Source organism: Thunnus thynnus, chromosome 2 (genome assembly GCF_963924715.1).
Source record: "Thunnus thynnus chromosome 2, fThuThy2.1, whole genome shotgun sequence".
Taxonomy (NCBI): Eukaryota; Metazoa; Chordata; class Actinopteri; order Scombriformes; family Scombridae; genus Thunnus; species Thunnus thynnus.
In genome coordinates, this window is record NC_089518.1 from 5,986,374 (window position 1) to 6,009,779 (window position 23,406).

A 23,406-nucleotide genomic window follows, 5' to 3' on the forward strand; every position below is an offset into this window, starting at 1 on the left:
CAAAAAGAGAAATAAAACTTTTTTCTTTACTTTCACTCGATACGGTCTGTTTGTTATTGTGTCTATCTAAGTCTCGCTCAAGGAGAAGTCTCGCACTGAAATCTCGCAAGACTTGAGTTGTCGTAGTCGAAATCAGCAAAATATTCAGCCATGACTTTGAAAATCTTTTAGATAAAACTAAGCTAACTCCTCCCGGCACTCCTCTCTCCAGCTCTGTCATGGCTGAATATTTCACAGATTTCGACAACAACTCAACTCTTTTTCAGGTGACACTGTTGCAGGATCAATATCAGAAGCAGATAACAGTAAAGACTGCACAATCTGTGTCATGTCTCTCTGACAAGAGTTAAGACCGTACTTTGTCCCCAGAATGATTGTAAGGGTTAGATAACAGCTATTTTTTAGTGTAGCGCCACAGTCCTGATGACACATCTGATCACTTCACATCGTCATGGACTCTGTGGCATGTCTGTCCCTCAGGGTTTCAGCCCATCTCAGGGAGTGGATCAATGAGAGCGGGCAGCAGGGAGGCTGCTTGCCTCAGGGAGTGACACTTCCTTCTTAAAAACAGCCACACCCCTGCTACTGCCGGCTCTTTGATTGGACAGAGAGGCTCCCAGCACTTGCTTCTTTAATGGTAGGATTTAACAAGAGAGCTGGGGTGGGGGTGGGGTGGGGGTGGGGTGGGGGTGGGGGGAGGGCACAGCAGGGGTAACCTGAGGTAATGATGCACAGGAGGGGAATCAAAGGCAGCTCTGCAGGGTTCTGCTTAACCTGCAGCTCTGAGGAGGCGTCATCTTTAGAAAAATAAGTAAATATTCAGTAAATATTCAGGAATTCATCACAGCAGCGTCACTATTGCTGCATGTCTTCAGATCATCTTTAAACATTTCACTCAATCTTCTGGATGTCAAAATGTTCAAATACAGAGAATAAAATATAGGAAGGATTGGATTAAGCACTGTCTGTTACCTGACTGCAGCAGTCATAGTCCTCCATGTTTCCTCAAACTGCTTAACAAACTGGAGCCAATTCTGGACTTATTTCACTTAACTGAAACATTATCAAAATGTGTCTGTAAAATCTCTCTATGTTCATGTGGTAACACAAGTAACACAGGAAAGCATCACAGTGATTGCAGATATTAATATTTAAGCTTAGTAATGGTATTAAATGCATATTTTGGTGTGGTGACGACACCATTGCACCCAGCTGTGAGGAAGCATTCCTTAAGTAAAAGCAGTTGACCGTCTGTACAGAGGGAAATGGAAAGTGGTCATGTGGCTACTTACCAAACGCTCTGACATCGGTGTTTTGTCTAAGGCCGGTAGGTGTTGCTCCAAGGCCAGCACGATGCAGTTTGCTATAATGGTGGCCAGGATCATGTACTCAAATGGAGTGAGGGTGTTAAGGAAGTCTTGTGGAAAGGGAATTCACAGGTTGTTACACATGCAAACACAACCACAACGATAAAACAATACACAAAAGCATAGGACATAAACACAAAAATACACTCTAAACTTTTAAAACCCACGACTGGCAACGTACTTCCTGGACCTGAACTGTTGCTTGGTGTTTGGTGTTGTATCATTCTTACACATGTAAAAGACATCATGTGACATACACACATTTTTAAAGCAGCTGCAATTACTTTTCACAGCAAATAATATTTTGGTTAACCAATGCATCAATTGTAAAAGGTTAACTTTTGGTATCTAAGCAAGTTTTTAGTATGTTCACGCAGAAAACATGACAAGGTAAAGTATAGAATAATCAATAATAGTCAGTTTTCATCTTTTTAAAAAAACTTGATTTTTGAGTGTGCTGTTGATGGACACCATTCTCCCACAATGCAATGCATATAGGAAATGGAGGGGCTGCTCACAGTTGTAGAAAACTAGATCACATTATGGATGGTGGTGTGACAAGTAAACTGAACTTCATGTGTGGTGGAGTGCCCCTTTAACCCCAATATCCACAAACTAGTTCACACTAGCTGTATTTATATCCCCATAAACCCTCCATAATTAATAACAAGTTCACATAACTTCTCTTTTCCTGTCAGATAAAAATACAATAATCACCACTCTGCCACAGTCAAACACCTATTGTTTCCCAACATTTCTGCTTCTTGCTATTAAAAGAAATCCTAAGCAAAGTTTGCACAGATTATTGGGTATCTCTTCTCCCTGCAGAGCACCGGTCGTGTCTTTAGCACTGCACTCCAACAACAGGACGTCCTCAGGAGAGGGCCTCCAGCCACTGGGCCTCCAGCCACTGGGCCTCCAGCTGCTCGGGGCCACCATGGACCATTCTACAGCGTTGGCATGATTACTCGGCATCAGCTCTACTAATGCACTGCGACATCAAAGCATGATAAATGTTTGCTCAGCACTAAGGGTAATCAACCAGTGACTTCAGTAATGGAGGCCATTACATGACTTAATGTGAATTAACTGTAACACCTATAATGCTCATTAACATATGAGGTGTTTTACAATCGACCTCTTCTTCAGAAAGTATCCAAATCTGCACCCAAGAAAGATTATTTTGATGGTGGGTCAATACACAAAACTCAACAGGTGGCTGACATAGTCTTTCAACACAAACTGAGTCAATTCAAAATGCACCAGAAGTTCATGTGAAACCTGCATCCCGCTGCATCTTATTGCTGTGGCTTGTTTGCTTGGTGTCACACCCATGCAGATTGCCACTGCCTTGAGGCCAGCCTGCTGTTACTGATAGCTAAGAGTTCAGCACCATGGACAGCACCACCTGCAGACTACAGGCTTTACAGGGACTTGTAGTCCTAGTGGTACATCATAAAGTCCACAAATCAACTTTAAATCTTGCTCTCATATGCTCTACTATTCAGAAACTACTACAAGGATCAATTCCAAGATGCCTAATCTAAACCTCCTCTGCTCAAGATCTCTGACACAAATTCTTCATCAAATGAGAGCCTAGAAAAAGAAGAGACCCTGACAAAGATCACCTTATGATAGAGGACTTTGCATGAATGAAATTCTCGACATTTAGTTAAGCACAAGCCAAAACACCAAGCAACATGTTATGCACTCAGTCTTCCCAAAGGCTCTACCTTTTGGTAATTACTTATCGATTTAAGTGCCGTTTTGTCTGAGGCGAAATGCAACAAATAATGCCGAACTCCATTAGAAATATGTCTCTTTAAGGATTCCTTGCTTGTCAACAAGATACCTCACAGAAAATGGTTTAAGACCTTTCCTGAAATGAGACCTTGCCGGATATTCATCCTGCAGAAAATCGATTGAGGATCTCCCAATTGTGGCACAGGCTGCCGCCCTTTCCTCTGGAAAACAACAGAACCAACTGTGGAACTTTTACATTTTAGTGATATAAACGCTTATTTGCATATTGTATATATGACGAATTTATGTGCGAGTCCTTGCGTTTCGTTTAATGTTTTGAATCATATCTTAGATGTACGTATCTTCAGTCGATACGCAAGGAACCTTAAATCGACATATTTTTCGGCGGAGTTCGGCGCGCTGATCTAGAGCAGCATGAGGGTTAGACTTGGCTGTAAGGATATGGCCATTCGGTGATCTTTTTCGCATATTTCCGTATGATATTATCCTCACTGAAGATGAACAGAGAGCGGTTAACGGTGAGGCAGTTCTGTTTGACTGGGATGGGGTTGTAAATGGCCATGGTCCTGGCTCTCTGGGCCATCGTCTGCTTGTACATCCTCTGGACCCCCGGAGGCCCCGGCTGCCGGATGGCCCCTCTGGCCGGGCCCGTGGGACAGCTGCCTCCATAGCGGCTGGACAGTTCGTCTTCAAAGCGAGCCATTCTGGGATAGCACAGATCTTGCTGGAGAAACCAAAACTGACACCAGAAAAGAAATGGAGAAGAAGCATCACAACACACACAGTCGTCCCGTCCCCCAGGTCCTTGAAGTGCGTGTGTCGTCCACGAACAGAAGAGTCAAACATTCACAACGAAACAAGGAGAGGAAGTCTCTTTTTCATCAGCGTCAGTCTGCTGCTTCCCATGCTTTCACTCTCCCGACATGAAATTGTTGCTCAAAGTTTAGATTTTCAGATTCCATGATGCATCATTTTCCATGGGTGTTCCTCCTCCGGCGGACTGGCCAGGTCCTCAGAGGGAGTCCACTCTACAGATGTGCCTTCTACCAAACAGCCTGTTTCATTAACACAAAACACTGCCGCAGACAAAACACCGCCAACCGTCACTGTGAGGATTAACAACAATCTGTTTTCTTCCAGAAAACGTCCACAGGCATCATTTCTGTTCCCTTGAAGATGCGAGTGAACCGCTGAATGACTCTTCTCTTCGCCTCACTCTCAATAACACCCGCTGTCCGCTTCTCTTCTTCTTGTTTCCATGAACTCGCCGCTGATGAGAATGCAGGGACGCCGCTTTCTCCCCGGCTCCTTATCGAGAAGACTCCCACGTGACCGGGGAGACGCCAGCCAGTGGCTCCACCTGGACCGGCCCTGTTTCCATAGCAACAGGGAGGAGAGCGCGGGAGCGCGGCGCCACACCGGCGTCAAGTTAGACGGAATACGAGCAATTACTTTCAAAATAAGAGAATGCTATGAACACATCCTGTTTGTTTGATTGTTTGATTACTGTAAGAGGAAAGCGTGCTTGCTAAATTAAAATGAAGTGAAATTTTACTAACTAATGAAAGTAACACCAATAATATCTCGTGCATATCAGGTGTGTACCCATTTTACACCAAACATTAGGTAGAAGATATGACTTCCGGCCAAACATTTCAAAATAAACACAAGTAAACATCTGTTCTGGCGTGAAAATTAGTAAGAAAATGTGAAGCCCATAACACAAATAAATATTTCAAGAATTAAAAATATATATTTATTAGTGAAAAATTAGCCAATTTATGTTTCTGAGCTGATTATAATTGAAAACATGGATCTTTTGAGATGTGATCTGATTTATTTATTTCCACAGGTTAAAATCAAAGCAAACAAATGGCAGCAAATAAGGATGGAAATGAATGTGTGAAGAACAGTATCGCCCGGGCTGATCAAGTTCACATAAATAATTTAAAAGAAATTGACAGTATTAAAAGTGATAAAAATGATATTATTTTCTTTTTAATGCTTTGTGGGATTTTAATGACATTTTAAATTAGTTAAAATTCTGAGTCCTACAAAGAGTTTCATACCTCTGTATTGCATTAAGATGAAGATTAGACGACTGACTGTTTGAGTTTAAGTGAATCTGTGAATTAATTCAAAATGAAATGTGGAAGACATCTATACCCAAACTGTATCTTGTATGTTGAACATTTGAGAAAATATTGATAATATAAACTGTAAAAAAAGTACTTACAATTCAGAATTGCAATTGTAGAAAATGATTAAAATGTAAAAGTAGGCTTTTCTGACATTCTTTTGCATTTCATGCATCAATGGCTGATTAATGCAACTAAAAACATGAATAAATAGATTCAGTTTGTGTTTGTGTGCCATCACTATAATGTTCAGAGGAGTGGTGCAGACATAAGGATCTGCATTTGTCTTTGCCAACCTAACACTCTGGCAGCAGTCTAGCCCAGTAGTCTGTTTCATACTGAGGTCCAGACACAGTTTAGGATCCTTGAGCAGCAGTTCTCAGAAAAATGAAGGATCCTGTCCAAATACTTGTGTAATTCTGGTATGAAGCTATTTTCCCTGGTTTGGTCAATGCTCCTTACTTCTTCCTCTTGTCAACTCAAATTCATCAATAAAACAAAAGATGCTTTAAAAATGTGTTTAATTGCTAATTATACATGTAGTAAAAAGGACATTCATAGAAGAAATCACACTATCAAAAACATGACTTCACTTCATTAATCCAAAAACATGATACATTTCAGTATTAAAAGAAGAGTCCACCAATGTTAAAATCATCTGTTAAGATTTTTTAACTTGATTAACCTGATTCTTTTAAAAAGGGGTTAAACCCACTCTCACATACAGTGTTTCTGGCTGGTGGCAAGCTGCAGTGTTCTTCATATAGCAAAGTAACCTTACCACTGTAGCTGTATAAATAAGTTAGATCTCGTGCCTTTAGGTGGCAGATTTTAACAGTGTTTATCTTGTATTTGTTGCTTGAAATTTGGGACTGGAATATCAACACAGACCAAAAATCAAAGCCTCGCTCACATCTGTAATCTGCTTCAGAAGTTAGCGTTTCTGACATTGGTGGTAAAGGACAGAGTGGTGTGTGTCCAGACAGAAAGAGGGAGATACACTCTAGTGTGGTCATCATTGAGTTATCTATCTGCTGGGAGACAAGTAGCGACACTTCAGTGAACCACACTGGCAGCTGAAGTACTTGCTCTTCACCCTCCAGTAGTGATCGCCGTAGTCCAACCTGGCGAGGAGAAGACATCCATGCATCAGTCTGAGATATTAGCTTTACTCTACCATTTTATTGTAAAGGTCTCTACTGAACAGGACAGAGCTGAGGTTGGTTTTTGCACCACTCACCCTATCTGGTCTCCAGCTTTGATGGGTCTACTGGAGAAGAAGGCTATCCGGGGGAAGCGTAGATCCTGGTGCATGGTGAACACCCTCACAGCCAGCAGGTTGGGTTCACACAGATGGTTGATGAAGCGGCCGATGTTGCCAAAGAGTCTTGCATCAATGCAGTGTATGTCACCCACCTGCACAAGATGATAACACAAGTGGTCATAATGATGTGATTTCCTGGTGACTGGAGACTTATGCTAACATTGCATTCATTGAGTTAATCTCAGTCCAACGGAGCAACAAGCACAAGCAGCGAGACCATCAGACCGTCTGTAAACACGCCAACGATTTATTCAGATTATATAAACCACTTTATTTGGATTTGGATCCTTAGTAGTGTAAAAAAAAAACTCCCATTATGACTCTCATTGTTATTGTTTGTCTTTTATTGGGGATAATCTTCACATTTTAAGTTTTGGAACTACAGTTCCCACAATGCTTTGGGAAATAAAGGCAGGAAGTAACATTATCATGGACTCAGAGTGTGTTAGCTTTGGGCTACGCCTGAGTCCCGTTTCTTTAGCCTACATTTAGTTTACACTCTGGCAAATTGTCACCATGAGAAGTCCTGCTGAGTGAAATATTAGTACGTCCTGTTTGCACTGTGACTATCACTGGATCACTGTGACACTGCAGAAAACTCTAAACCTGATGATTATAAAGACAATATCTGCAGTTGTGAGGAGCATCCTCTTTTAACTGACTTCAAAGTTAAGGAGTTATAGATATTTATTGCTACAGAAAGTGTAAGTCACACTGAATCTAGCATGATGTGTGTTCAGATTTGAATGAGTTAGAAGGAGTGTACTTATTGACACAGATTTCATCCATCAGGTGTACAGGGTTATATTCCAGCTGGACTAGACCTGTCCTGGTTCTATTCCTCATTTGTTTCCAAAACAGTCAACATCCAGGGGAACAAATAGACCTTTTATCACAACAGACGTCTTGTCAAACACAGGTAAGAAATAACATGATCAAATGCTGCATTGTGTTACAGTAATTACTAGAACCTGTGCTTTTCCTTCTATGATCAGTCAAAGTCTCTACATGAAAAAGCTCTATGAATCTGATTCATCTGGGAGCATCTTTCTTTTTTTACCTGAGATCTGTTTACAGAATAATTACCATAATATCTAGTCCACCCTACTCCCAATTTAAAGGTTTCATCATTGAAGATAAATAAAATTCATAAAAAGTATGAAGAATGCTGCAACAAGAGGACAGTCTATCAGGCTCTGTGCAGTGTGTGGATGAGCAACTCTGCAGCACCACCTCTTGACCAAAAAGAAATGCACTGAATCACTATGAATGGGAGTTTTTGCAATGTCACAGGTCTATGGCACTGACACTAAAGCTTATTACTAATACTGTACAGAGCCAGGTGTAAAATCCATGGGAAAATTTAAAAAAATAAAGTGACAGTGAAACCATCTCCAAAGCAGTAGTGACTGAGCAGCGTCTCTGCAGAAAGCTGGACTCTCCAACATCACATCATCTCTCACCCCACAGAGAGGCAACGGTGTCGTGTCACCACCGCCACGGAGGACCCATGAAACCAAGTTAAAGCATCTTTATCTTTTGTATTGTGACGTATTTCCCAGTGAAACACAATATTTGAGCAGTGTACAGAAACAAGAGGGATTTAAATCAAATCCTTTGTATTTGATTGGACTGCTAAAAAAAAGTGGGCGGGGCTTAGAATAAGGTGATACCGAGCTGCAGAGAGGAACGTAGCTACAGAGGACCACACTAACCTATTGTTAGAGCAGGAGGAGGACGAGCGAGAGATGAATGAAACAAAGTTTTTGCCCACTGATCTCCACACACACATCTCTTCCCATCTCTCTCCATATTTCTCTGTCAGCTACTACGACCCACAAACGGTAAAGTACTGGCCCAAAGTCACATGTGATTGGATGAACTTTTGTAAACATCCCTGAGTTCAGGATGAGTCATCAAACATTTGGAACCATTTTACAGGAAGAGAAAAGATTTTGATAAATGAACAATTAACACAGGAATAAAACTGTGGAAATGTATTTTTCATTTCATGGGGCATTTCAAAATGAATGTAAATAGATTGGATCACCTTATTGTCGAGTGTGAAGAGGAAAGAGTCATTCTCTCTTTTGTCAGCCTCTGCGTCGGTGATGATCTCCCCAACATACCTGTGGAGGCATTAGAGGGGAGAGAGAGCTCAGAGCACAGCTTCTCTTCAATATTTCATGCTGTGAAACACTGAATTCACTCATTTCTCTTATGAGAGCCTGTCCTCACTCGCAAATGAATGTTCCTTGAGGGATATCCTGCATGGCCCTCACTCCCCAACCCATCTTCTGTGTTCTGAAGAGCTGCAGCCGGGCTCTGAAACAAACAACAAGGCAATTATCTCACCCAGCAGCTGACGAGAGCCACAGACAAAGATTTACGTAGAGTTTATTCATGACGACATTCACCACAATAAAACTATTTATAGACTGATCTGACATGACGAGAATCTCCTCAACAGATTAAAGGTCCCCTCAAGACATTTTTTAAGATGTAAAAAGAAACAACAACTTTACTTTGAAAAATAATCTGTTTATTGTCACTTTACACTGTCCACTGCAAAAATGCCCAAAATAAAGAGTGGAAGGGACTTAAAAATGACTCTTTCACAGCATTTCATAGTTTATGTAACTCACTTAGTTTTCTTTGTGCATAAGAGATGAAAATAGAGAAAGGTTTATTTTTTTTTATTTTAATGTATTACAGTGATGATCTCCCACACACTCCACTCCACCCTCTCCCACCTGGACATCGCAAAGGGGAATAATGAGCGCCTGCTGTTCATTGATTACAGTTTGGTGTTGAACATTATAGTTCCCCTCACACTGGTCACCAAGCTCAGGGACCTGAGGTTGAGCTCCTCGCTCTGCTCCTGCTCCTGCATCTGGAGCTTCCTGACTCAGGATCTACAGTACCCCAGTGGAGAAAATGAGCAGCTACATCTCTGAGGACCTGATGTGGTCTACACACATCACCAACCTGGTGAAGAAGGCAAGGCAGCGCTTCTATCACCTCAGGCAGCTGAGGAAATTCAAGATCTCCACAGCGCTGCAGAAATCCTTCTACACTGCCACAGTAGGGTCTGTGCTCTCTGGAAGCATCACTGCAGCAAACGCAGCTCTCAGGATAGGAAAGCTCTTTACAGAGTGATCCGATGTGCTGAGCGCATCACCAGGACAGCACTGTCCTGCCTCCAGGCATCCAGGTCCAGGACAAACCAGAATAATTAAGAACATTCGCCACCCCAGCCACAAACTGTTTCAGCGGCTGCCCTCTGGATTCAGACGCTGAGAAGGAGTTTCTTCCCCCAGGCCAAACAGACCATAAACACTTACAACCTACACTATACACATCCTGAAACTATTTCTCACTCTGCATCTTTTTGTACCTCAGCAACCTTTGAAACCTTACTGCTTGCTTTTGCTTTTTACCCAATTACACATTGCAGATTGTTTATAACTTGCTGCTTATTTCTTATTTTATTTTTACCTTATTTTTATGTACATATAGATTCTGTGATATGTTGTTATTTTTCGCTGTATACAACTTTATTGTCATTATTATTACTATTATTATATTGATATTCCGTCCCTGTATGTAGCTTTATGTTTCTTTTAATCTAAATTTTCATGCTGCTATATTGCTTTACGTTTTTGCACAGTTGTTGCAATTTTATTTGACTGCTGTTGAACATGTAAAATTTTGCTTGTGACAAATAAATCTCTTGAATCTTGAACAATGCAGAAGCCGCCTTAGCTGATTTTGTTCTTCAGTGCAGCATATTCCTAAACAAAACTGTAATTAATCAAATTATGTACAACCCATTGATACACTGTGAACCTCACAAAATATCTACACAGCCTGTGTAGTGAAAGCAGCACATTTTGGGGGGATTTAGCCTAGAAAGAAACTAGCTCATCTCAAAAAGTGGCACAAGTCACCTGAGTCCGTTCTGGACTACTCGGTTCCTGCAGGTCCTCCAGCAGGAGCAGGCGTGGTTACACTCGAACAGCACCGGAGGCTCCCGCTGACAGAAGTCCAGCGGCAGTCGACCCTCCTGCACACACACCGAGTGACAAACTGCTATCAGGGATAAAAAACAGCTTTTCCAAAGTGAGTTATCCACCGCTGTCAGAGATGAATGTTCAATTTATTATTTCAAGGTGGAAATAGATTTTTTGACTTTCGAAAAAGCACAAATATACAGTAAATTAAACAGGTAAAAGTTTATCATCTGTTCAGTAAAAAAACTCTTCTGAAATAAGAACCAGACAAAGAATGACATAAATGAGTGAAAAGTTGAATTTTTGTGACTTAAATGTAAAGAATCCTCAAACAATATCATGGAATGTATCGTTTGCATCAAAATCAAACACATTGAAATATGCATTTTGTGACAGTGTGTGTGTGTGTGTGTGTGTGTGTGTGTGTGTGGACTTACACTGTCATACCAACAACGCAGACTGAGCTGACCACACATACAGGTACTGGATGAACAATCATCTGTGCAGCTGCAGTGCTGAATGACACAATCAGTGAGCTGTTATAAATCAGGAATCATGACATTCTGCAGCTTCTATCATATAACTTCATGTAAATAATATGACATCAGGGTAAAGTGGAAATGTGACATGCTCAGTGACACATACAGAGAGCTGGAGTCTCACCTGCAAGTGAGTGATGTCCTTGTCGATGTTCAGTGGGGAGGTGACACAGTTGTCTGGTATGTATTTAAAATTTTCAGGGCATGGCTCGCTGTCGACACCATTAACACAGGGGATTGGAATCGCCTCGTACCCCCGAGAAATGTCCCTAAGAGAGAGAGAGAGAGAGAGAGAGAGAGAGAGAGAGAGAGAGAGAGAGAGAGAGAGAGAGAGAGAGAGAGAGAGAGAGAGAGAGAGAGAGAGAGAGAGAGAGAGAGAGAGAGAGAGAGAGAGAGAGAGAGAGAGAGAGAGAGAGAGAGAGAGAGAGAGGGGAAGATTCTGTTTTTAAGAAAATCTGATTCAAATATGTATAGAAAAAGTAAAAACATGCATATAGATACTTATAAAAATAAAGTCATGACAATATTTATACATAATATGTTCCAAATGACTTCAATCATAATAATATTGCCAGCATTAATGGCTGGTAGATGAAGAAAATAATACATATGATGACCTTTTTTGGGAGATAAAATCTTGATTATAGGATGGGATGTGCATCTAACAGAGATAGATATCAAACTCATGCCAGAGTGTTCGCATTCATCCAGGTAGTACAGTGTCATGTGTTGACATTTGAAAAAGAGTTAGTGACACTAAAGCTATAAAATAACTAGAACTTCAAGCTGCACTAATCAATATTATTGTGTTAATAACGGGTGATGTGAAAGGTGTCGCTCATAGTGACAAATCTGCAGTTCCACTCAGTGACGTGAAGCCTGTTAATGTCTCATGGTTTTGGTTTAACAGCCCACGACTTTCCTGTTTGGTTCAGTCTCATCACTCTAATTTACCTTGTTTCCAGCAACAGCAGGCAGCTGTTTTCAGAAATAAAACTCTAAACCCACTGCACCCTACCAGGTGGACACACACACACACAAAAATCCAAATGAATGCTAATGTAGTTCTGTGTCTGCTGGATGTGTACACACTCACTGGTTTGCAGACATGTAAGCCATATCATCGGCAAACTGGGAAACATGTGTGTGTGTGTGTGTGTATAATTTTCACACTCTGGACTTTAATGCAGCTGGTTTGCTGACAATCATATAGAACAGTAAAACCTGTCTAACATGGCTGGAGACAGATTGTGCTTTTCTTCCAGTAAAGGCGACCTTGTGACCCCTGATTTCTCCAGAGAATTCCTCAAATTCTCGAACCCTAACCCATCTTTTACAACATATTATACTACATTACACTACAGGAACCTAGCAGCAGCCTTGCTTTTTGCATGATCATGTTCTATTTTTTTGTTTGTTTGTTTGTTTCTTCGATGAGTTTTGAAAGAGTTTCATAAGCAAGAGAGGCAGAAACATCTCAACCCACAGAGGAACATAGCAATTGAAAATCACCAAAACAGAGATGAGAGCAGACAGCAGCAATATGTATTACAAATAACACTTCTATATATGTAATATTAGAAAATAAACATTAATATTGTTCACACACACACACACAGCAGTATTGCCGTCTACCTGCTGAGCACTCGCTCTCCGAGACAGTCCCTGCCTCTCCTGGCGTCCGTCAGCTTCTTGTTGGTGTTGAGGGCCGTCCAAACCTTTGAGCCATAGACACAGCAGTCCAGAGCCGTCTGTCCCTCCCTGTTCCTCTGACTGACGTCAGCTCCACGAGACAGAAACAACCTGTGGATGGACGTGAAGGAAGTTAAGTCATACAATACAAAAAACTGTGAAGAATGTAAAATCTAAAAAGACGACACAGTACAGCGGTGACGTGGGGATCAATCAATATAGATGCATTAAAGGTGAAGACAATACACTGCCTATTTCTGGGCTCAAACTGACAGTAGGTGATACATCACATGACCAAAAGTATGTGGAGACCTGAACATGTGCAGGAAACACAGAGTTGGTAGAACAACTGATATATAAATTATCACTGTATGCTTTGATTAAAATTAAAGGGCCAAAACCATGAAAAACAGCTCCAGACACAAATGTATGTGGATATCTCACAGTGTACACATATGTGAAGAATCATTTCATTTTTAGGATTCAACATCTCTCCAGACATAAAATAATAAAGGTGATTAAACCACAAGTTAGAGCAGAGAAGGAAAGGTGGAAATACTGCATAGGAATACATGTTTCCTATAAACAACCAGTTGTCCTTGCACATGTGATCCGCTTCAACTTGAGTACGTTCCACCTACAGAAGTTCTCCAATGACTCCTCTGTTGTCAGCTGCATCACTGATGACAACGAGGAGGAGTACAGGGCCCTGGTGGAGAGCTTTGTAAAGCGGTGTGACAATAATCACCTCCATAATCATCACAGGCAGAGCAAGGAGAGACCCCCCAACGCCCATCACCATCCAAGGGTAGGAGGTGAAGGTGGCGGACACCTACAAGTTCTTGGGAGTACTGGATTAGACTGACAACACTGAGGCACTCTACAGTACAGGAAGGGACAGAGCAAGCTGTTCTTCCTGAGGAGGCTCAAGTCTTTCAACATGCGCAATAAGCTGCTGCAGATGTTTTATCAGTCTGTAGTGGTCAGTGTCTTCTTCTCTGCCGTGGTATGTTGGGGGGTACCATCAACACCAGGGATGGCAACCAACTGAACTAGCTAGTGGAGGCTAGCTCCGTAGTTGGAGCTGAACTGGACAGTCTGGAGGGTTGTGAAGGGGAAGACGAGGAGGAAGCTGGACGCTATGCTGGAGAACCCCTCCCATCCTCTCTTTGATGAGCTAGCGAAGACGAGGAGCACGTTCAGCCACAGACTCAGCCTTCCTCGGCACACCACAAAGCGCCTTGGCTGGTCCTTTGTGCCAGTAGCCATCAGGCTCCACAACCACCTGAGAACTTTAAGACCTGCACTGTCTGCTACTGAATCCTGCATAGACTCTGGCACATGGGCTCGTATAGTCATTCATTAATGTATTCATTTATATATGTTCATTTAGAATACATTTATTGATAGACTACATATATATATGTACATATATTCACTCACTTGGAGATCCAGTGCAGATATCTAGTGCCAGCAGCTCTGTGTTTTATTCTTATTATCTTGGTTTCCCTCTGGACTCTTACCTGTACATCTTCTGCTTTATCTTACCTTATCTTGACAAATAAAATGGCATCGTATCCATTTTATCAACAATGGACCAAACTGGCTTTAATAAAGGTTTGTGTAACCCAGACATCACACTCACATCACACACTCCAGATGGTTTTCTCTGGCAGCGACGTGAAGCGGTGCGTCTCCGTGAATGTTGACGGCATCGAGGTCACACCGGGCCTCCAGCAGAGCCTGGGCGACGTCATCACACCCCGACAGAGCCGCCCAGTGCAGGCAGACGTTCTGTTCCTGAACATGGAGGAGGTCAGAGGTCAGTCTGAGTTACAATAAAATTATGACAAGTGACGACTGTCCTGGAAGCATACATACATACATACTTAACCCAACAACACATGATACATCACACTCTGATGAAGTCAATAAACATGCAGCCTGCCACACCCTTCACTGTGACTATATCGTTCGGTGTCATAAACTTTTAATACCTTCGATTTAAATGATCAAATACAAAAAGTGATATCTACTCCTTTCCTTGTTCAAGGTGACACAGCACCCACAGCTCCCCGCTGTACTATACTAATTTCACTCAGTATAGACGTAAAATATATTATGCATCTCACGAGATCAGGCTTGTCAGAGAGTTGACCTTGATGAGCTCAAACGCTGCATGAAATCTGCATGACAGTTTTACTGTGTGTGTGTGTTAAAGCTATAAAAGTGAACAGTATGTTGTGTGCACTGACCTTGTCTCTGATGTTAATGTCGGCCCCTCTGGTCAGCAGCAGGTGGACCAGCTCCTTGTGTTTGTACTCAATGGCCCAGGTGATGGGGGTCCATCCCCCATCATCCTGCACACACACACACACAAGCTCTATTACTTATGCAGAAATGTACCACTGAAGTCCAAACATTTTCTCCCAGCTAAAGAAGATGTATGAATACTGTATGACCGTTAGCAGCAGTTAGTAAATGAGGAGTGTGTGTTTTTACCTGACAGTTGATGTGTTTGGATGCCTTGGAGAGCAGATGATGGACGACGTCATAATGTCCCAGTTTAGCTGCCAGATGCAAACAGGTGAAACCCATGATATCCTGGGATGACAACATGATTCACATTGAACAACACTGCACTGCTGCCGCCACTGTTAAAGTCGCAAAGAAAGAGCATTTCATTGGCTTCTGGCCTCCATGAGTTAAAATATGTGGGTTAAACTTTGTGAAGAAATTATTCCAACAGTTCAGAAATGTTCTGTACCAAATCCTCTCCAACCCTCCAGAGCCTCGTTTAGGCTTAGAGATGGAGAGTTTAATTAAAATGTTGTACTTTTCATAATCAGTTGCTCCTCCTGCCTCTGTAGGCTCCTTGTACTCTCTGCTTCTGCCATCAAAGTTCAAGATCTTGTGTTGTATTAACTCTCATGTGTATGTCGCTTTGGATAAAAGCGTCTGCAGACTGAAGTGCAGGATGTTCTACCTTATGATCTCTCGCAATGTCATTCATTAGTCATTTTTGGACTTTATATGCTAGCGACATCTTACATTTTTTTATAGTGTCATTTTGAAAAACCTCTTGCTCACCAGTAAATTTTAAAAAATCTAGTATGTACAGCCAATATGTCTTCCAGTTTTGCCACTAAATGTGGTGCAATTTTGATAAATAACCACGATGCTTCGATTTTTGGCAAAATACGGTGATATTTATGTGGATCACAGGAAGAGCAGCTATTGTTACCATACAGTAGCTAATGAGGATCTAAACAAACAAACCAACCTGTTTTGGCAACCTGGTGTCTGGTCTTTCAGTGGAACCTCATTGATGTAATTAATGTGGTGTTTCTGTTGTCCCTGCACCTGTTCAACTGTCACATATCTTAATAAAAGAGGTTTGTCTTATCTGAGCATGTAAAGGTTTAGTGTGTGTGCTGCTACATGATCAATCAAACACCGACTACATGTTTTTCAGGAAGTAAAAGTAATGTGCTGACTTTAAGAACGGTAGTAGAAAAGAACCGAGCGGTGGCAGCAGTTGATAGAGAGGGACTGAACAGAGTGATGGATGAAGAGGCAGAATTCGACATGAGCACACATCGGGCTGATAGGACGAGTTAAGGCTCAGATCAGACAGAGCGCTTTTTACAGGTTGCATGTTGGGCGCTTCTCTGCTCTGAGTTTACGTTTTTTCAACTCGAGGCGTTCAGGGTGCATACAACCACTCAGCAATCCAACAATTGGCTTCACTCTCAATGAAAACAATGACAAAAAGCGCCAGGCTGCTAAAAGCGCCAGGTCTGTCTGATCAGTGTGTTATAACCCACCTTGTGGCTGACGGCTGCTCCGGCTCTCAGCAGGTACTTCACTGTTTCCAGATGGTTGTTCTCACACGCTGCCATCAGAGGTGTTCTCTGCTCCTCATCAGACATGTCCAGGTTGGCTCCAGCCTACACATACACACACACACACACACACACATATACACAAAGCATGACATCATTCTGCACACTACCGTTCAATATCAAGTCACATGGACTGACGGGTATCTCTTTGGTGACATCATCAGCGCTTCTGTGGGGTCAGTGAGTCGGACTGTTAGTGTTGAAATGAAACACTATCTCTGATTTGAGGAGCACATCCAATCTGTTAGATAAACTATATTAGACTTACATTCATAAAAAGATATGTTTTGAGGGAAGTCTTTACCGTGTGAAAATGCCATAAGGTTGGAGAGACTTTTCTTCAATTAAGATTTAGTTACTTATGTATTAATGATCTTTACGCTTGCATGGTACCTTTGTAATCATATGCTTACCATGCACAAAATATTAAAGCAGCATCTTACAACTGGTGTCTGCTCCTTCTACTGGATCTGTGGAACTGACAGGAGCAGAGTGACGGTCTCCTCACCTGGACCAGCATGTGGCAGATCTCCTGGTGACCCTCAGCAGCTGCTGCGTGGAGAGGGGTGCGTTTGTTTTGGCCCTCCATTAAAAAGTTGGGGTCCTTCCCATCGACTGCAATGTACAAAGTTTAGTCTGCTGTTGTGATAACACATGCTAAAGACAAAAATCTACTGAGTCATGGTTGAAGATGCTCTGTGCCAAAAGGCATATTTGAGTTACCTAGGAGATGAATGACCTTCTGGAGCTCTCCTTGTTTTGCAGAGATGTACAGCTGCCTGGTGGGGTACTTCACTTTCTTTGGTTTCAGGCTTAAAAGAACACAGGTCTCAATCAATTTATTTCTATTAAAGTGCAAACTGTGCTCCCGTGCAGCACTTCTTTGAAAACTTAACCTTACTTCTCATCATCCAGTGCCATCAGGATGCTCTCCAGTGACTCTTTAGGCAGTCTGTCAGTGCTCACAGCCTCGCCCTTCAACCTGGACAAATTGACCAGAGTTAATCAACTAGAATTGTCCTTTAACAGTGATGACATTAAAACAGCATCTTTCCTGCGTTACCTGCTCGGGCTCTGGTCTCTGCTCCTCTGTGGCTCGCTGGTCTTCTTCGCCCTGAGTATCTGTGGAACAGCAGGCGTGGCGGGTACCGACGGCAGGGCAGCTACAGGAGGCACAGCTGGAAGTGACGGCCCAGGGTTTGATCTGGGGACGGAGGGCGATGGGTCAGGCTTCGGCACCGTGACCTCCTTTGCCCCGCTGGCATCCTCTCCACAGTGGGGGCAAAACCTGCGATCTTTCAAGATGGAGGCACAATCTCTGTGAAAGCGGTGGGAGATGCTGCCGTATGGCCGACACTCCATGAAGGTGCCCTGAGGGACGGACCAGAAAAGCACTGGATTAGGGACAAGTATCTAAATATTCTAAGTTTTAAATGTCGGTTGGGGAGAAGGAAAGAGAAAGAGGGAGGTGGCAGAAGGGGCAGGAGACAGAGGCAAATAAGATGATGGATCTCCACGTGTCTAGAATATCAGTGTGCTTTGTTTCCTCTCACCTCCCTGCAGAAGAGCCCGCAGCCGGGGCAGCACTGGTGCTTGACCATGCCGGCCCTGTGATCCTCACACAGAACCAGCAGGTGGACTGTGTTGGAGGGTCGCATCATTTCCTGCTTCATCACTCGCCTCTGACAACGACTCAGCTGTGAAGAGAAAAACAGATTCAATAAAATGCTATCAAATCCCCCTACACTACTCTTGTAAACAGAGATCACTCTACTGACACATATCACTAATGACACAAGTCTCTGGTATGTGGATGACATTCAGATTTTTAATAACATGCAGATATCAAGGTGTCACATCAGTGTTTTTCTAAACTACAACGATGTACAACGAATGTGAGGATTGAATATTTGTAGATTCTGGACAAACTGAAGGTGGGCTCTAGGAAATGGTAAACAACATGTTTTTAACAATTTCACAGACCAAATCGATTAATTAAGAAGATTCAGATGATCTTTACTGTTCCGTCTGTGCTCTCCATGGCCATGCAGGTCTGATCCAGTGTGGACAGGCTGCCTCCGCTGTGAGGAGTCTCCATCCGGCAGCAGCACAGTGGTAACTCCTCAGCCAGGTCTGTTTCTGTCACCTCAGCATCCGCTGCTAAACCTGCACATACACATCCAGTTATTCCACTACACATCAGCCCCACAAAACGTGCACACACGTCCTTTCAAATCTACTCTGTAAAAGAAAAGGGGACATGCTGGATTTTGGTGATCTTAGATAAATCCTATGATACCGATCAGTCAGAGAGATGCTGTGATCACCTGACAGAGGAGGTGAAAGCAGCTCCTCCTGAGCTTTCAGGTCCAGACAGTCCAGAGCCAGCTCTGTGTATTCAACATGGCTGCCTTCTCCTTCCATCTGTGGTTCATTTCTGACAGCTGATGGTTCTCTCGCCTCCAGATTCTCTGGTAGAGTCGCTGGTTTCTCATCTGCTGCGACTTGTTTCTTCTCCACACTGCTGCCCGGATCCTCTTTCTGATAGATAAAGACAAGTGAACGTGTGTTGAGTGAGCGGATTTATTGCTGCAACTCCCATCAGGAGGCAGTCTTTGAAGGGTTACTCCAGGTATTTAGTCCTAGTCATAAAGTCAGGGGACTTGCAAGAGACTGATTTTTTTTAAAAGGAATGTCCAAAATTGAGGTAGCAGGAGCTGAGACATCCTGAATTTTAAATCACCAGATTTTGTTAGGTTTCTCAAAAGCACTGGATCCTGTTTTCTCAGGCTAGGGTCGTGCTCCCCATGGCAAGTAAAATTGATTGATAGAGGAGTTAATAAATAAATGGACATGCCTTCTCCTGCTGTTTAAGTGCCTTGGCCTTCTTTTTAGGAACCAGGTTGTACATCCCCATCTTCCTCTTCTTCCTCTTCACAGCTAGGAAAAAGCACAACACAAAGACACACACAAGACGTAGGTCAGTAAAAGAAACCTTAAAGACTACTCGGTTACATCATAGCCCTCTTGTTAATAATGTGAGTAATTTAAACCTAAATTTCGTCAACAAAGACATTCTGTCCGTTTTCATGTAGCAGCTGCAGTCGTTAGTAGTAGTAGTTTGTTACGACACAAAGCTACGTGGCCTCTTCTCTCTCGGGGATAACTACAGCTTTATTCAAAGTTTGCAAAAGAAAGGATCGACTAACCTGACTGAGGTTTGGTGGAGGTGGAGTCAGCTCTCCTTTCTTTCTCTTTGCCTTTCTGGCTGTGATGGAGCTCCGTGTGAGCAGGTGGTGCAGACTTCGGTGTGTCCGTCAGACTCGACTTCGCTGACTTCCTGCCAGCAGGCTTTGGGAGGGAAAAAGAGGGCAACATATTTAATTTGTCATTTATCAAACAAGAAAGGAGAAGGCATAACAACCCACTTATCTCATTTAAATTCCTATGTGCAGTATATTACTATGTTATAATAATATATTGGGTTAAGTGATTGTGGGGCCAACAATCTATCCGACCAGAATAAAATGATCAGGTAAACATCACAGTATTTGATATGCAAAAAGTCAAGTCTGCATAATATGTCAGCTAATGGATTTTAACAGTGAAAACACCACATTATCTCGTATGCTGCTGCTGCTGCACTTAGTAAACTAAAACTGGGTTTCTGCAGTGTTCATCAAATTAACTTTAAGACCTTTTTAGAATGCAGCAGCCCTACCAGTCAAAGAAAAACCAGTAGGGTCACTCCCAATTATACTGGAAACAACTGGAAGAGTGATTTTACCAGAATATATCTGTTCTACTCACATCACATGTAGCTGTAATGTATGGACTGGTGAAGAAAGAGAAACAGGAAAATCTGTTGATTTACAGAATTCTCATAATGGGAAAATATTATATACACAGAGCCAAAAAGCCCGCCCTCTATTTATGTTTCTACAACATTCCAGCTGTATTTTAAATCTCTTGAATGTATGTTGGGATAATAGAGCTTGACTGTACTAACTTTCAACTGAAATTTAAAACCAATTTATGTTTCTATTCAGCGTTTATCCATATATAGTTCCTCTTGGATTGTTAAAGCACAAGTTATATCTCAAAAAACACATCAACTTTATCCTCACATCAGTCTGAGTTCATATGATCACAAGTTACTGGTCAGCAGGTGAATTCATTCTTATTCAACCTTCAAAACCCCGCCAGCATAACTGTTTACCTTGACAACAGCAGGACTTGTGTGTGCTTTTTCTACTGATGTGGCCTGAACAGAGCCTGAACTGGGAGTCTGGGTCGTCGGCCTCCCAGCAGCAGCAGCAGCAGCAGCAGCAGCAGAGACTCTATCCCTGACAGGTGGAGCAGGCAGACGTCCAGATGTGCCTGGAAACAGGCTGCCAGGAGCTGCCAGTGGTTTTCCATAAGCTGGCCCCAGTCGCTTGCTGCGCACAGCTCCATCACTGCTGGCTATGGGTGAGCTGTGGAAGGGAGTTATCTTTACTTTAGGCTTTTGCCCGCTCTGTGCTGCTTGGCCCTTGGCCCCTGGGGAGGGACTGGAGGGTCTTCTGCCTGGTCCAGGCCCCTCACTGGCTCCACTTAGGTCCATGGCTCTCCTGGGGGATTTATTATTGAAGCCAGCAGCACCTGAGGAGTTTAAACATGGTTAACTTTACTATTTCGGACATCAACTCAAAGCATTTGAACACTTCGCTTAAAGTAAATAACTCTGCGAGGAAGCCTTTCACTACCAAACACAACACACGGTGCAAGACAGTAACTGGTTCACTTAAACAAAAGTTATCACAACGCCTGACAACGAGCTTTAAAGATGGAAGAAAAGCAGAAGAAAGCGCAGCTCTGTTCCCGGCAGACCAGCAGGGAGTCACATGAGAGCGACGCAGCACGTAAACAGGTCACAAACAAGTCAAAGGTAAAACGAGGCCGAAGTAGAAAGTTTGGAGCAGCAGAGTTTCATCCTACCAGCTCTAGTCGGTGTAGCTGTGTGAGCTGTGTGAGCTGTATCCGAGGGACGAGGGGACCGGAAGACCGCTCTCTCCACTTCCGCCACACCCTCACCACCACGTGACGCTCTGTCCTTCTGGGGTCGGAAACACGTTTGTAGACCGCTAACCTGTCTACAAGCAGGATAACACTGGTCAAAGTACCTTCTTATACCAGTTTGAGCCGTTTACATGAGTAAAACCATATCAAACACTACAGGTAATCCTCGCAGTTTAAAGTAGTAGTGGAGTAAAGCGAAACCGGAAGTAAATATGAGTGAATTCTCTTGCCGGCCGCTGGTGACTCTTTGGAGAAAATCTTTTTTTCATGGAGAAGATGTTCAAATTCACAGACATACGAAGACAATTAACAACATATTAAACAAAAAATGCGTGACTGTAAATGTCAGTGTTGCAATGCAATACATTTCACTCACTACTGTATATCTGAACAGGTTGTATATAATGTACAATGCATATAAAATAACGTGTTGGGTTTTTTTTTTACCATTTAATATTTATCTCATCACTCCTTGCGCTCCTCACTCCTTTGCTTGATTGGTATTCTGTTTACAGTTCACAGAAACGGTATCACATGTATATAGTCATTCGTTGTGTATATTTCTGAATATTGTTGTGTTGTACATAGAGAGCCACTAAACCAGAGTCAAATGTGTAAACATACTTGGCCAATAAAGGTGATTCTGATTCTGAGTGTTTCACTGTTTACTTGGTAGTGATTGTATACAATAGTCTATCCTAAATAAAACATCAAGGTTTTTTTTATAATTTCCCCAAACATTTTGATAAACAATGTAATCATAAATGTGGTTTTATAGTTGCATTCATTTGGCAGTGTAGACCCCGTAATGTCAAAATTATATATATATATATATATATATATATATATATATATATATATATATATATATACACACACACATTCAATTGTAAGCTACATTATATCATAGAACAAAGTAATATACCATTCTCTTCCCTGAAACTGGTGGACCCTTTTAGATTGATTGTTAATGAATTTTTATTTAACTGAACGCAAACGTTTAAATAGCCATCAAATAACACATTGTTAGTGAACTACTTCATGGATTCAACTGCAAACATTTTCCTGATAGAAATAGAGAGAAAATCCAGTTATTCAGGGACAAATAAAGAAAAGTAAACTAATAAAATATATACAAAAAAATCTTGAAAATGTGTGTGAGAGGGGACACTTTCTAAGGAATCGGGCACACCTGTAATTTTCTTTTTACTTTAAATGTTGATATTTTAGAAGGAGACAATTTATCTTTAAATGTTTCTAACACAGAAGGAGATTTCTAAAGTCTACAATTAAATAAAATAAAGTGAATCAGACAGTTCAGTCCATCGTCAGCATGTGGTTGCAGTACTGTGGTTTGATCAGTGAGTGGCATTATTTCACTGGACAGTCGAGGAAGCTTCATGATTCTCAGCTTTAGATACTGGCTCTGATAGACACGGCTCTTTGTATTGTTAGTTTTCTTCAAATTTCTACTAAAACAGACTATCCTTATAAGCGGATTTACAAAGTGGTAATCACATTTTAAAAAGCAGCAGTGTCTGCTTTTTGGACAATTTTTCAACATTTCATACATACAATATATTATTACACATACTGAACATATCAT

General features: G+C 42.0%; 2 protein-coding genes across 2 annotated transcripts in view; both read right to left on the minus strand.

Moving 5' to 3' along the window:
- Positions 1–4,533, minus strand: part of cacna1ba (calcium channel, voltage-dependent, N type, alpha 1B subunit, a) — a 148,735-nt gene extending 144,202 nt beyond the window's left edge. Inside the window, exons 1-2 of the mRNA XM_067600752.1 lie at positions 3,575–4,533; positions 1,293–1,398 (exon numbers count right to left, since the gene is read on the minus strand). Of these exons, the coding sequence (XP_067456853.1) occupies positions 1,293–1,398; positions 3,575–3,834 (366 nt within the window). The 5' untranslated portion in view covers positions 3,835–4,533. The remainder of the gene's footprint in view (positions 1–1,292; positions 1,399–3,574) is intronic.
- A 1,240-nt stretch (positions 4,534–5,773) lies between these two features.
- On the minus strand, positions 5,774–21,821 carry ehmt1a (euchromatic histone-lysine N-methyltransferase 1a). Its single transcript, XM_067600762.1, has 23 exons — positions 21,720–21,821; positions 20,962–21,383; positions 19,952–20,093; positions 19,600–19,682; positions 19,070–19,283; positions 18,763–18,908; positions 18,296–18,439; positions 17,806–18,113; positions 17,644–17,724; positions 17,466–17,554; positions 17,251–17,357; positions 16,665–16,787; positions 15,340–15,441; positions 15,093–15,197; positions 14,483–14,637; positions 12,781–12,948; positions 11,270–11,414; positions 11,044–11,121; positions 10,544–10,659; positions 8,832–8,918; positions 8,644–8,722; positions 6,510–6,685; positions 5,774–6,393 (listed from the first exon to the last, which is right to left on the minus strand). Exons 2-23 carry the CDS (start codon positions 21,343–21,345, stop codon positions 6,297–6,299), a joined length of 3,129 nt encoding a protein of 1,042 aa, XP_067456863.1. The 5' UTR covers positions 21,346–21,383; positions 21,720–21,821; the 3' UTR covers positions 5,774–6,296.
- Positions 21,822–23,406: the final 1,585 nt, after the last annotated feature.

Coding starts and splice junctions, on each gene's coding strand:
- ehmt1a (XM_067600762.1), bottom strand. CDS start 21,345: ATGGACCTAAGTGGAGCCAGTGAGGGGCCTGGACCAGGCAGAAGACCC. Junction 18,114..18,295: donor GCGGGCTCTTCTGCAGGGAG/GTGAGAGGAAAC, acceptor TCCGTCCCTCAG/GGCACCTTCATGGAGTGTCG. Junction 17,725..17,805: donor AGAGACCAGAGCCCGAGCAG/GTAACGCAGGAA, acceptor CAATTTGTCCAG/GTTGAAGGGCGAGGCTGTGA.